The sequence below is a fragment of the Cynara cardunculus genome (genome assembly GCF_001531365.2).
Source record: "Cynara cardunculus var. scolymus isolate 2C chromosome LG 2, CcrdV1, whole genome shotgun sequence".
NCBI lineage: Eukaryota > Viridiplantae > Streptophyta > Magnoliopsida > Asterales > Asteraceae > Cynara > Cynara cardunculus.
This window is the reverse complement of record NC_037529.1, coordinates 11,323,404-11,337,076: the sequence shown is the minus strand read 5'-3', so window position 1 is coordinate 11,337,076 and position 13,673 is coordinate 11,323,404. Positions and strand designations below refer to the sequence as shown.

The following is a 13,673-nucleotide window of genomic DNA, read 5'->3' as shown; positions in this document are numbered from 1 at the left end:
ACAATTAACAAACGATCACATGAATTTAACTTAAATATTTAAATAAGTTATTGTAATTTTTATAATTGATATACTCTTAGTAGAATAATAATGTTTGAATTTGTGTAACTAACTGTGGATAAATATAATTAAATAGAGAATAAACATCTTATTTTAAAATATAAAAAATCTAAAATATAGTTAAGATAATCATAGAGTTCTAACAAAATAATTAATTATTATCTTTATAAAAAAATTATATTATTAAACCAAATATAAATTACTTCGTTATTTAACATGAATTAAATTAAAATAAAAAATTTGAATTAAAAATTACACAAAAAATGAGAAATTTTAAATAGTTAATTTGGTACTAATATCGATATATTTTTGTTAAATTTTTATGATATCTTCAAATTTATATTTTATTAAAAATAAAAAAAGATCATATTTTTTCAAAATCATATAAGATCATATTATAATATCGACTGAGATAAAAAATAAAATAAAATATTAAAATCAAAATGTATAATACCATTAATGACTTTGTGACGTTTGTAATTCATATTTTACAGATCTAACGAGTCATCCCTATCCTATTCTCATGGACAACGTGCAAAAGATGGACCACTCTTGTCTTTTATGAATTTAACTGGGCCCACTATTCAAAGTATCACCTTCAAATGATTAATTTTTATGTTTAAAAAAATGGAATATTTTTAATTTTAATAAATAAATTCACAAAAAAAAAACACATATTACAAGTAGATAAATATAAGGTATATTCTATCCGATTTTTTTTTTTTTAAATTTCAATAAATTCGTAGTTTTTGTTATTATAGGATCGATAAATTTGGGAGGATAATCAAGCATCAGTTGTGTCCGACACCGTGAGCTATGGCGAACGGTTTCGCCTCCATCAGCAATGGAGTACCAGATGAAGAATCGATTACGGCGCCGTTCCTCCGCCTCCGTCGCTCTACCTCCAACACCACCTCTCAGATTGCTATCGTCGGATCCAATCCTTGTCCAGTCGAAAGTCTCGACTATGAGTAAACTCTCTGCTTTCACTCTATGTTTCTTGTAGAAGCAACTGGATAATTGTTGGTTGTTTGCTTAGTAATTGAAGTAAGTAGGATTGTATCTGACATTTATGATCTGGATTTTAAGAAGTCGGAGACAGTTCTCGGTAGTACTGTTAGTGGATTCTGCTTGTTCCTATAACCGTCATCTGTTTCTCACGAACTCGAACTGACTATGATTTTATATTTTGGCTAATCAAATTTTCATCGGAAGTTGAAAGTTTTCATGTATTCCTAGATATCATGTTAGGTTAGCGTCTATTTATTTGTTGTTGCTGCTTTCCAGAGTTGAATTTATCGGTAAAACCGTACACACTGGTAATGTTTAAAAATTGCATGTATTGGAAATTGATCAATTGACTAGATTCGTTTATCGAAATCACGTCTATTCAATTGTGTATGATCGTAATTGGACTGAATTGACTGATGGCAGGATAAGTTTCTTGAAATCATGTCTATCAATTGTATCATCTTGTTTCGCTTTATGGCTGTTTTTCTGGGCTTAATTGTTTGGATTATAAACTCGATTTGTTACTCTATAGAATCTTCTTTAGTTTTGAATTATTTTGCAAAGTAACACTATGAGTAAGAGGGCTACTTGCATGACATTTGCTCTTCCTTTTGGAGTCTATCTATCACATTTGTATAGAAATAGAGGGATGAAGAACTTATGTCTTGCTATGCTAATTACTTCAATGGTTAAAATTGGAAATTTGCCAAGGTTTATAAGATCGAATTTGTTGCACTTAGAAACACCCTTCTCTTAAAAAAAGGGACAAACTTCAAGAGAAGAACATAAATCCAAATCTAAAAATAGAGCATCTATTATACCTTATAAACACTTACAGTCCAATTGTGATATGATAAATAATGTATGAAAAGGTATCTCAAGTGGTTGTTCAAAGCTATGCCCTTAGAACATCAAGTATTAGTCCAAACATAAAATAATGATGTTAAAGCATGCAGCACAACTTTTGGAAATAAACAATGCTTAAGACTCGAGGAAAAATAGTACTGTGTAAGTCAGCACCATTGTTTTTTAGCAATGCTATTTTAGGCCCACGCCAGGTATTTTAGACCCTATTTCTGAGCGGGATTTTCTTGTATGTTTAGTTTGGTTTGTGTCAGGTCTAAATGCTACATAGTACTCTGAATAATAAGCGCGATGAGCTGATACCAGCTAACCACTGATTTAGAGTCGGAACGTTGACATAAGGATGTGACAGCAGTCCTCCACTATTGTAAATTATAACCCATACAGATACTTTTTTCTGCATATACGTTTATGTGTTGAGTGGAAGCTTATAAGCCTGAAGGTATGGCCAAGTTACTATTTTCCTTGTGATAATTTCTATGGCCATTTAGTGGTAAGTGAGGCATGGTTTAGAATTTATTTGGAGAAGTTAAAAGCTTTTTTGCAAGTGATATGGCGGGATGGGTATTGTGCCATGGAGAAGATGACATATATTGGGGTCATAACATCTTCTTTTGCAAAAGTAGTTCCACAAGTTAAAACCAGCCAAACATATAGGGTGGAAGGAAATATTTCACTCTGTTCCAAGGTTCATTGTAGCAAACAATTCATTTCATATTAATGTCACTACATTCCTGTCAACCAAATGAAGCATTACAAGCTGACATACTAAGAGCAATACATGCTTTGACAAGTAATTTGCTGATTACTTGCCTTTTCTTTTCCTTTTTTTTTCTTAAGGATCATGGAGAATGATGTCTTCAAGCAAGATTGGCGCAGCAGAAGTAAGATCCAGATATTCCAGTACACATCTTTGAAATGGACCCTTTGTTTTCTTATTGGTATTCTTGTCAGTCTCATTGGCTTCTTCAATAACCTAGCCATTGAGAACATTGCTGGTGTGAAGTTTGTGGTCACCTCCAACATGATGCTGGCAAACAAGTTAGATTTGCTCTTATTAACTGCTTTTTAAAATGAAACTTCTGTTAATTGCAAGAATGCAAATGTATACTGTCAGTATATGTAAACAGCTGAACACCTACTCACTTCATAATTGGTAGAAAGTGGTTTTCTTGACTGAACGTCGAATGCTTTGTTGCAGCTACTTGGCAGCATTTCTCATATTTGCAGCTGCGAATTTAGGCCTTACCTTGTTTGCTTGTCTGATAACGACGCTTATAGCACCAGAGGCTGCTGGATCAGGCATACCTGAAGTTAAGGCTTACTTAAATGGTGTTGATGCTCCTGCCATATTCTCATTTAGAACATTGGTAATTAAGGTAAGGGGGATTGTTCATGCTAGACTTATTCTTCTTTCCTTTTTTCTTGTTCCTTCTTTATAACTTAGTGATGTTGTCTTATATGATGTTAAGTTTGACAAGAATCAAGGAATATCAAGTTCTTATTTAGTTCACATTGTGATTTAGTTAATTTGATTTTTAAATCTTGATATACTCATGTTTTTGGTATTTTCCTTTATCAAATGATTTAGAATGCAAATGCCTGGTAGATGCAGGAAATTGTTTGGTGCTAAAACTTATCTATTACTCAACCTAGAGACCGCTGGTTGTTTAATTTGCAGTTGGATGGAAGTGGTTGAAAAGATTGCATGAGGTTCTCATAATTGGACATTCATTACTCTTCTTATGCATGAATAAAGATGAAGAAAGTCCAAAATCCACCTTTCACAAAAAACTCTCACTTTTAACTCTATGCTTGCAACCTGTTAGATCACTTTATTTCTTTATCCAGTTCAGTCTTTATTCTTTGCTTTATATCTATCTTCTCAACTTCAAGTGATTCCTGATGTACTCTTATGTAAAGGGATTTTCCTAATCAACAAAAATGATGAGGTTATATTGTGATAACCAATTGGCTACTCACATAGTCAAAATCAAGTTTTTCATGAAAGAACCAAACCCATAGAAGTTGATTGTCGTCTTGTGAGAGACTGTATTGTGGGGAATCCTGCAGAACTTTCATCAATTCGACCCCTCATAATAAAATAAAAAATAATCAGTTAGCTACATCTGATAAACCACTATGGAAGCCTCAAATTGAACTTCATTAGTAACATGATTATTGATGTCCCCACTTGAAGAGGAATGTTAGATGCTGTATTTTATGCTTATCTCCTAGTCCTTGAGATAATCATGTAATCCATTATAAATACAGGATTTTCCCCATAATAATGTTATTAGGAAATTACCTGTATTTTTCCAGTGTGTATTTCTTCTGTTTATTATATTCATATATCAACTTATATTACAAATTTGAAATGGACTTGTCGACAGATAGTTGGCAGCATTGCTGCCGTGTCGTCGTCTCTTAATGTTGGCAAGGCAGGGCCCATGGTACATACTGGTGCGTGCATTGCAGCCCTAGCTTGTCAGGGTGGATCAGATAAATATAAGTTGACATGGAGATGGTTCAGATTTTTCAATAATGATAGAGATCGACGTGATCTTGTGACTTGTGGATCAGCGGCTGGAATTGCTGCTGCTTTTCGTGCCCCTGTTGGTGGTGTACTCTTTGCTCTTGAAGAAATGGCATCTTGGTAATGTTCATACAATTATGGAGGGATAATCTATGGTAACCATCAAAATTACTATCAAACTTACCACATTTGATTTTTCGGGAAACATGAATTGATGCACATTCTCTCTCTTCAAAAAGATGGTGAGTTTGATGGTAAACTGATGCTTGTTATAGATTTATGCCCCACATGCATTTGTACGTCATTTGTAATTTGTTATCGATCCTTCAGGTTAATAATCTGTACACATGTTAATATGAATCCTGGGGTGGGTGAGGGTCTACAGTTGCTATTTTCTTAAAGGCTGCCTCTTCAAATTTATTTTATCATCCAACTTATTGCCTGCTGTAAGAATGCTAAATGTCATTATACTTGAAAGAAAATCATGCAAATATCTTCATGCTGAAAAGAGTCTTATTTAATTTCTCCGTAGTTTATTGTCTGGAAGCCTGAAGTCATGGAATTATATACAAACAAAATTGTAGAAGATGAATTTTGAATGCACAGGTATATTTCAAACAACTATGCAGTGGCACTTGAGGAGCCCGAAAATTCCATGTATCAAAGCTGTTCAAGGCTTGCTAGATGCAACTCACTATCAAACAAACGATAAGAGTACAATATGAAAACCAATTATGTTACCAAATAATTTTACGGTTGTTTTGGTCAAATGGTACTATAGAAATATCTGAACACTTGCTTCTTCTGCAATCATTGTCCATGAAACTTCTTAGATTTATGTCTTTAGGCATTGCTCAAATGGGGATCTTCAATTGTGCTATGTTGGCTATCCTTCTCAGGCTCTTGATTGAATTGACTATGGATGCATCTTATTTCTAATGATGACAGTGATAAGCAACAATGCACCAACATGTGGCTGACGGATACCCATCCTTAAATTAAAATAACAGAGTCCTTGGAACAGCTTCTGTAAATGTTAAACGTTTTGTTTGTGTGTGTGTTATCCGGCAGGTGGAGAAGTGCCCTTTTGTGGAGAGCTTTCTTCTCAACCGCCATTGTTGCAATTTTGCTTCGGGGTCTGACTGATCTGTGCTTGAGTGGAAAATGTGGACTCTTTGGCACTGGGGGTTTGATAATGTATGATGTTACCTCGGTAAACATATCCTATCATTTAAAGGATGTACCTCCGGTTCTTCTTCTTGGAGTCATTGGAGGCATTGCAGGGAGTGTATACAATTGTCTATTGGGTAAAGTTCTCCGACTTTACAATCTAATCAATGAGTAAGCTCCCTCTTTTGCTTGCTGTCATCTGCACGTCTATTCTGCTTATTTGGTATATCAAGTGTATGGTACTATCTTTTGTAAATGTACTCCATGAAAAATTTCAATACTTTTCTTTTCTGTGGATGTCCTGTGAAATTTGCAACATTTTTTGTCTGAAAAGATCGCAAATTTATAAGTAATATTTTGCCTAAGATCATCCTAATCCTTTGATCGCATTTGTTTGGGCCTACATGGTTTCTTTATTTGTTTTGTTCGAAGGTATTCTAGATATTTGATAGCTGGTCAAACAGTTTACTTAAAACTATGTTATAAGTAGTTTGGGATCCTTACTCGTAAGAGGATTACGTATAACTCACTCTTCATTTCTGACTTTGCTACTTCAGGAAAGGCACTGCTTACAAAATACTCCTTGCTTGCTTGGTTTCCATCGTCACTTCCTGTCTCTTATTTGGTTTGCCATGGTTTGCAACTTGCCAACCGTGTCCAGTTGATGCATCTGAACCTTGTCCCACTATCGGTCGATCTGGCAACTACAAGAAGTTCCAATGTTCACCTGATCATTACAACGAACTAGCAAGTCTCTTCTTCAACACAAATGATGATGCAATTAAAAATCTCTTTAGCAAGGGCACCGACACCGAGTTCCACCCCACATCGGTTCTAATATTCTTTATCACCTGCTTTTTCCTCAGCATCTTCAGTTATGGCATCGTGGCTCCTGTGGGTCTCTTCATTCCTGTAATTGTGACCGGTGCATCTTATGGACGTCTTGTTGGGCTGTTAATCGGTTCAAACTCTAACCTTAACCATGGGCTATTTGCGGTCTTGGGTGCCGCTTCACTTCTTGGTGGATCGATGAGGATGACAGTTTCACTTTGTGTTATTCTCCTAGAATTGACCAACAACTTGCTCTTGCTACCACTTATAATGTTGGTTCTTCTTGTTTCCAAAACCGTGGCTGATGCTTTCAATGGAAATATTTACGACCAGATAATGAGCTTGAAGGGGTTTCCTTATTTAGAAACCCATGCTGAACCATATATGAGGCAGCTGACTGTTAGTGATGTTGTCTCAGGCCCACTTCGCGTATTCAACGGCATTGAGCTGGTTGCTAACATTGTACACGTTCTAAGAACGACAGGGCACAATGGGTTTCCGGTAGTGAACGAGCCACCACATTCTGAAGCACCAATTTTGTACGGTCTGATCCTCCGGTCCCATCTTATCACATTACTAAAGAAGAAAGCTTTCTTGCTTACTCCAACACCAACAGATGCGGATGCCATAAAGCATTTCTCAGCAAGTGATTTTGCAAAGCAGGGTCTGGGAACCGCGGAAGAGATTGAAGACATAGAACTGACAGAAGATGAGATGGAGATGTACATCGACTTGCATCATTTCACGAACGCTTCTCCCTATACTGTTGTCGAGACCATGTCATTAGCCAAGGCCCTTACACTTTTCAGGGGTGTCGGTTTAAGACACCTGCTAGTAGTCCCCAAGACTTCTGAGGTAAGAATGCTGTCCTACTTGATAGTGTTTTCCATTCCTTTGGTAAGAGTGCAAAAGTATAATACGGTTTCGTTTGTTTTTTAGTGCATTACCACTAATCTCACAGGGCCCTGAAGATATTGCAACAATTAATACTTGTATAAATACTAAAAGTGGTGGTTGTCTTGCAGAGACTCCCCGTGGTTGGGATATTAACAAGACATGATTTCATGCCGGAACATATCCTCGGTTTGCACCCAATGCTGGCAAAAAGTAAATGGAAAAGATTAAGATTCAAATTCCCTCTTTGGAACAAAATCTTTTAGTCCAACTCCTCCACATCAAACATCTAGCAGCAGTTCCAGTGAAGATGGTATTCATGATGAGGCCTTCCTTCTAAATCATGGTATATATGCACTTGCTCTTTCCTAACACACTCTTTTTCTTAGATTTCACCTTAATATTATTATATTTTTCATTCAAAGGAAATAACTTATCAGTCCTCGTATATTAGAGTCATATTCGTTGATTCTTGGTTGCATCTACGTGTTTCTACATTCCTACCCCTGATCCTGTGTAACGAGTAAGTCAAATCTCTCATAGTGTGTTCCTCTATAAATGATATGAGAAATGAAATAAATATGGAAAACCATCGACACTAAATCTTGCACCAAATTTGGTGTAAAGAATAGTAGTATATCAAATCTGGTGCAACATTGTTTGTTTACGCCAAATTTTATACCAGTAAGAAAAGATAAAAAAGAATATACCTAGAATCTTACATTTTGGTCTAAGATTTGATGTTACCTGTTGGAGTAGATTTATTGTTTGTACCAAATTTTATATTATTTTTTATAGATTTGGTGTTACCCATTAGAGATAGGCATGGGATGGGAATGGGGCGGGGACCTCAATCCTTGTCCCCGTCATTGATCACTGATCTCTATCCCCATCCCCATCCCCATCCCTTCCGGGGAATATAATCGCATCCCCGTTCCCATCCCTAATGGGGACAGGGATCCACAATGGGGAAACGGAGACTTTTTTTCCGGTTTATGTAAGTTATTTTAAAGTAAATATGTAAGAGATTATACATGTTTAAATCTCAAACGTTTAAAGTAACTTGCAATATAAATCTTGTAAGAGACCTTACATTTTTTGTCATTCACTAATGCATCATTATAGTAGTAGTACATTAAAACAATACATAATAGAATGTGAACTCTTTTTTGAATTATGTCTGGTTGGTTATGGAATTAGGGATGACTTCATTTGTTAACCCAATATATCGTGTTAATTTTGTAAATCAATCCTAGCTTTTAATCTTTGCAATTTATGGATAAAATTCATCATGGAATTTTTGTAACAAATTAAAAAATGGTGCTTAATAAACATAGGTGAACAATCGTGAATAAAGAGTAATTTTGGAAAAAAGTAGAGTGGTTTCGTTTAGCATTAATTACCTTTTCGGTAATTACTCCATCGTTTTGAAACTGACATCAAGCTTTAATTATTCCTTCATTTATTATATGTAATGTGTAACTTGTGAATGATGTGAATTAATGAACAATTGTTATATATAAATAGCTTATGAACATTGTTCATTAATGAAAAATATAACATATATGAAAATGTTCATTACCTAACACATACCTGAATGTATAGGTATGTGTGATTGGTGAAATAAATAAGGAACAATGTAACTTTATCATAATATGTTAAACACACATATAAATTTTATTTGTGAAGGACATCCATCATAATATGTTAAACACATATACAAATTTGAAAAGAGTCAAATTTTAGAAACAATGTAACTCTCATATTTTATAAACATATTCTTATTAATTTGTCCACACTTATTAAATATTTAATAAACTATTAATCATGAATCAATTTGAATTCTTATTGGATTATTTTGGTTTGTATAATTAACACAAAAGGTAAGATTAACAAAAGATGATGTCCCTGTGAAACTAATGGTACATGAGATTTATCTTCATAACTCTCTTCCAATGAAAATAAAGCAATGTTTTTATGTTAGTGCATTGTGTACTACGTTTCTTCTATGTCCAACTTCATTTGAATAGTGATAGCTAAAAACCGGTCTCAGGCTGGGCCTAATCGGTCCTAAACTTTCTCATAACCGGTCTCGGTCGAAAATGGTAGGACTGGTCAAGGTACTTTATAACCGGTTATGGGCCACCGATCTCGGTCCCAACTGGTCCCGACATTAAAAAATAAGATTTAAAAAGAATTAATGATGTATGTATTTTTAATACATTATAAAATTTATAATTGGGTCACTCAAATATACTTTAAAAATACGTTTTAATATAATTAAAATTACATTATCATATAGTAATACATTATAAAATTATTTAAAAATACATTTATTTATAAAATTATTTGAATTTTCGGGCTAGGCCAGTTCATAGCCGGTTCCGGTTCCACAAAACTACCAAAAACTTCAATTGGTCCCGATATTCGGTCCTTATCGGTCCCGGGCCGGTCCTTTGCCGGTCTCGGTCCCGATCCTTTGGCGGTCCCAAGCCGGGCCGGGTCGATTTGGCCATCATCATTTAAAAATGACATAAATTCCCATGGTATGAAATGTCAAATCTATAAAGTCTTATAAAAGCACCAGGTATGTTAATTTTATATATTTTTACTTTTCCATTTTATGTAACCAACCGACATAATTCAGAAAATTTTACAGTCTATTAAATGAATTACTATTAAAGGAAGGCTAATTTCAATCATTTAGTTTCTTTTTCTTGTTTTTGGTGTTGTTTTGTCTTTTTATCTTTTTAATATTATAAATATATTATATTATATAATATTATTATATTTTCTTAGATGTTAATTAATAGATATTGTATTTTTTTTTATAGTTATTCAATTTAACTGTGAATAAATTATATCAAAAATATAATTTCCTGATAATTACATAACTTATGAATAAATTAAAAAAATTGTAAATAATTGTGAATTACATGAGATTAAATAATAATTTTTTTCACATTTATTATTTTAACTTTTTTATTTTAAGTAAACATAATTTTTTTAATTGTATCATTTTTAAAATATTAAAATAACCAAAGAAATTTGAATTTTTACTTTATAAAAAATAATTACATCTCTAAACTCATTTATATTATAACGTCGTTTAGCACTAATATTGTAAGTAGTCAAAACGGTTTAGAATTTTAGTTAATTGTTTTTATTATCTATACTATAATATATAATATTTGACAAAAACTTTTAAAAACCATTTTTTATGCATGAAGTACTGTTTATTGATGCATATTACTTAAAATTCAAGATTACAAGTAAATTGTGCATAAGTATAACTTATTAAAGCTTCATGTTTGAATTCGTGTAACTAACTGCAGATAAACATAATCTAAAGGATAAACATCTCATTTTAAATATAAAAAATCTAAAATATAATTACGATAATCATTGAATTCTAACAAAATACTTAATTATTATCGTTATAAAAAAATATATTATTAAACCGAAGATAAAAAAATAAATTAAAGAAATACACAAAAAAATAATAATTAAATAGTTAGTTTGATACTAATATCAATATTATTTTTTTTTCAATATTTTTATGATGTATTCATATTTATATCTTATTTAAAATAAATAACATTATCGTTTTCTCAAAACCATATAAAATCGTAATATAACATCGACTGAGACGAAAAAAAAAAACACAAAACATTAAAATCGAGATGTATCTCACTGCATTGTGCGAGTACCCTTCTAATGTTCTTTAATTGGTAATCTTTTTTTTGATTAACCTGGATATCTAACCCGTTATGCGAGCCGACTAATCCCAGGGCGATCACATGTTTTGCAGATAGCCCGGAATCACCGCATTTGAACCTCCGTGACCACAAGGGGATTTTTATTTCTTCTTGGATTTGAACTTAGGATCTCCTGGTACTTTTGACATTTGGAGTCAAGCTCAAACCAATCAGGCACCACCCTTGTGGTTTAATTGGTAATCTTAAAGTAAGATGTATGAATTTTCTTTAACTATTTATTAAAGAGAAAAGTCTAGAAAAAAACCAATGAAATTTCCCTTTTTTTAAATGATTAAACTTATTTTTTTAAATGATTAAGTCCACAAGCATCTAAGTAAATACTACATTGAATTTCTAAAAATTATTTACGTAACGTCTTTTTTAACCTAAAAATTTACTTACAACTGAATAGGAATATTTTAACATGAAAAATTAGTTCAATTTGAGGTAATATATTCAACTCAATCTTAGCGATTTTTACATCAGAAGCTTCGGTTTTAAGTTATTTATCGAAGTGAGTCAAAACCGAGCTCAAAAGCTTGAAAATTTGTAGCCATGAATAGTTTTGTTATTATTATTATTTAAAAAAAATTAGTTGTATGGAGTTGAGTTTAAACTCACGACCTCTATTTTGAATAATGATGTTTTACCACCAATCTAATAAGCTCTTTCGTCCTTTTAATGCACTGAAAGTTTATTATTATTACAGAAATTCGAGTTCAATAATGATAATTTTTCTAGAAATTTTAGAGAGGTCGTTGGACTTTATAAAACGTAAGTTCGAACCCATTTTAATATTTGGAGATTATTAAATTACCAAAATGCCCATAATTGCTGCTTTGGGACGTCGTCGAGTTGTAGACTTAAGGTATGACTAAAGTTAATCGAGTTTGACTGAGTTGACCTAGGGTTAACTTTTACCTCGTTTAATCCACAGGGATTTTAAAGATGAGATCAAATCGACATATTAAGATACTCAGGTTTCGAGTTTGACTTCAGGTTAGGTCAAGTTTGAAAACCATTGACTTTCGTTGACTTTTAGTTAAGTCAAATATTAGATACGGTGATAGGAACTGTGTAGATCTTTAGTCAAGAGCTATCAGTAGTCAAACTACATGGACAAGTGAGTTTTCATGAGACTTACAATGAGATGCATACCTATGTACAAATTATGTTGAGCATTATATGGTTTGTATGGTGATGTGGCGTATACATGATGTTTCAGTTCTCATACATGTTACGATATATTTTACATGTATATTGTTTATGACCAGTTGCATGCTTTATGTTTATTTTTTTCAAACAATTCTAACATGTCATTTCATACGACAATTTTCTGATCAGTTTTAAGGGATGAACATTTAACCAGTAAGTCAGGGACAAGTGGCACGACCCAAACAAGTGGGTGATTAAACAGAGCAGAAAATTCAACCCACGACGTGTAAATGACAAAATGACCTATACATGATCATAAAATTTATGGGATCTCATTTCTTTCAGTGTCTCATGTTTTAGAAAATGCATACTATTTGATACGAAGTTTACAAGTTGACATGTGAAATGTCAAATGATTGTATTCAAGTAAACCCTGAACTCACTGAGAATTTTAAGCTGATCTCAGTGACAAAAGGTTTAAGGTTAGAAAAAGGAAAAGGGCATGCATAGATACCTGTCCTGTTCATTAAGGTTCAATATTTATGTTTAGACATTTATGTTGGATAAATTTTGTAACACAACCTGGTATGGGACGGGTTAGCAGTTAAGTTACATATTTATTATTTTAAATTTTTCCGTTGTAAACGGTTTTAATTTAGCAATTATTTTGGAGTTATTACAGGAAAGTTAGTGATGATGATGTAACATTACTCGTGGCAGAAAATGAGGGTGTTACAAGTTGGTATAAGAGCAATAGTTCAAGAGAAATAGGTTAAGATGTCTAGCCTAAACTTGAACTGTTAAGTGTAAGAATTAGGCATCAGTTTTAAACACACTAGTCAATATCAGTATCAAATGTCGTACATGCATCTCCGCAGTTGTCTAGCACATATTAGATGCAATACAACACACGGTTAGTACAGTATAACATAGACAATGCAATAAGTTCGAGTATAATTACAATTCATCTAATTTCAGTCCTAGTAGATAATGAGGTGTTACAATAACAACCACTACTAGAAATTAATTAGAACAATCATGATTCACATGCTTTCTTGATTTTATCTTCATAAGAATTATTTAAGTTATTTACTTTTTAACAAAAAGAGTATTGGACCTTATATTATCTATACTATCTTATTAAGCAAATTTAGCAAAAGTCTTAAAGTCTTAAAATACTAAATGCCCAAAATACCCTTTATACTCACTTTTTCACCCATTCTCTCCTCACATACACTCGCCCCCTCACCTCACAACCGATTTTTTTTAAATTATAAATTTACATTTTATACCCTTATAATTAATTAATTTACTTTACGTCATTTACTTTTAAATATTTCATTTTAAACTTTTATCAAATTAACATACATAATCGTATATCAATTAAAACATGT

General features: G+C 32.8%; 1 protein-coding gene across 3 annotated transcripts; it reads left to right on the top strand.

Moving 5' to 3' along the window:
• The first annotated feature begins 861 nt into the window (after positions 1-861).
• On the top strand, positions 862-7,847 carry LOC112505797 (putative chloride channel-like protein CLC-g). Of its 3 annotated transcripts, XM_025109795.1 has the most exons (8): positions 862-1,031; positions 2,776-2,819; positions 2,916-2,976; positions 3,137-3,314; positions 4,329-4,591; positions 5,543-5,812; positions 6,199-7,327; positions 7,498-7,847. In XM_025109795.1, the coding sequence occupies exons 1-8, from the start codon at positions 877-879 to the stop codon at positions 7,630-7,632; spliced, it is 2,235 nt and encodes a 744-aa protein (XP_024965563.1). In that variant the 5' UTR covers positions 862-876; the 3' UTR covers positions 7,633-7,847. The 3 variants fall into 3 exon arrangements, with proteins under 3 accessions (XP_024965563.1, XP_024965561.1, XP_024965564.1); XM_025109793.1 differs by having other exon boundaries at positions 2,776-2,976; XM_025109796.1 differs by lacking the exons at positions 2,776-2,819; positions 2,916-2,976.
• Positions 7,848-13,673: the final 5,826 nt, after the last annotated feature.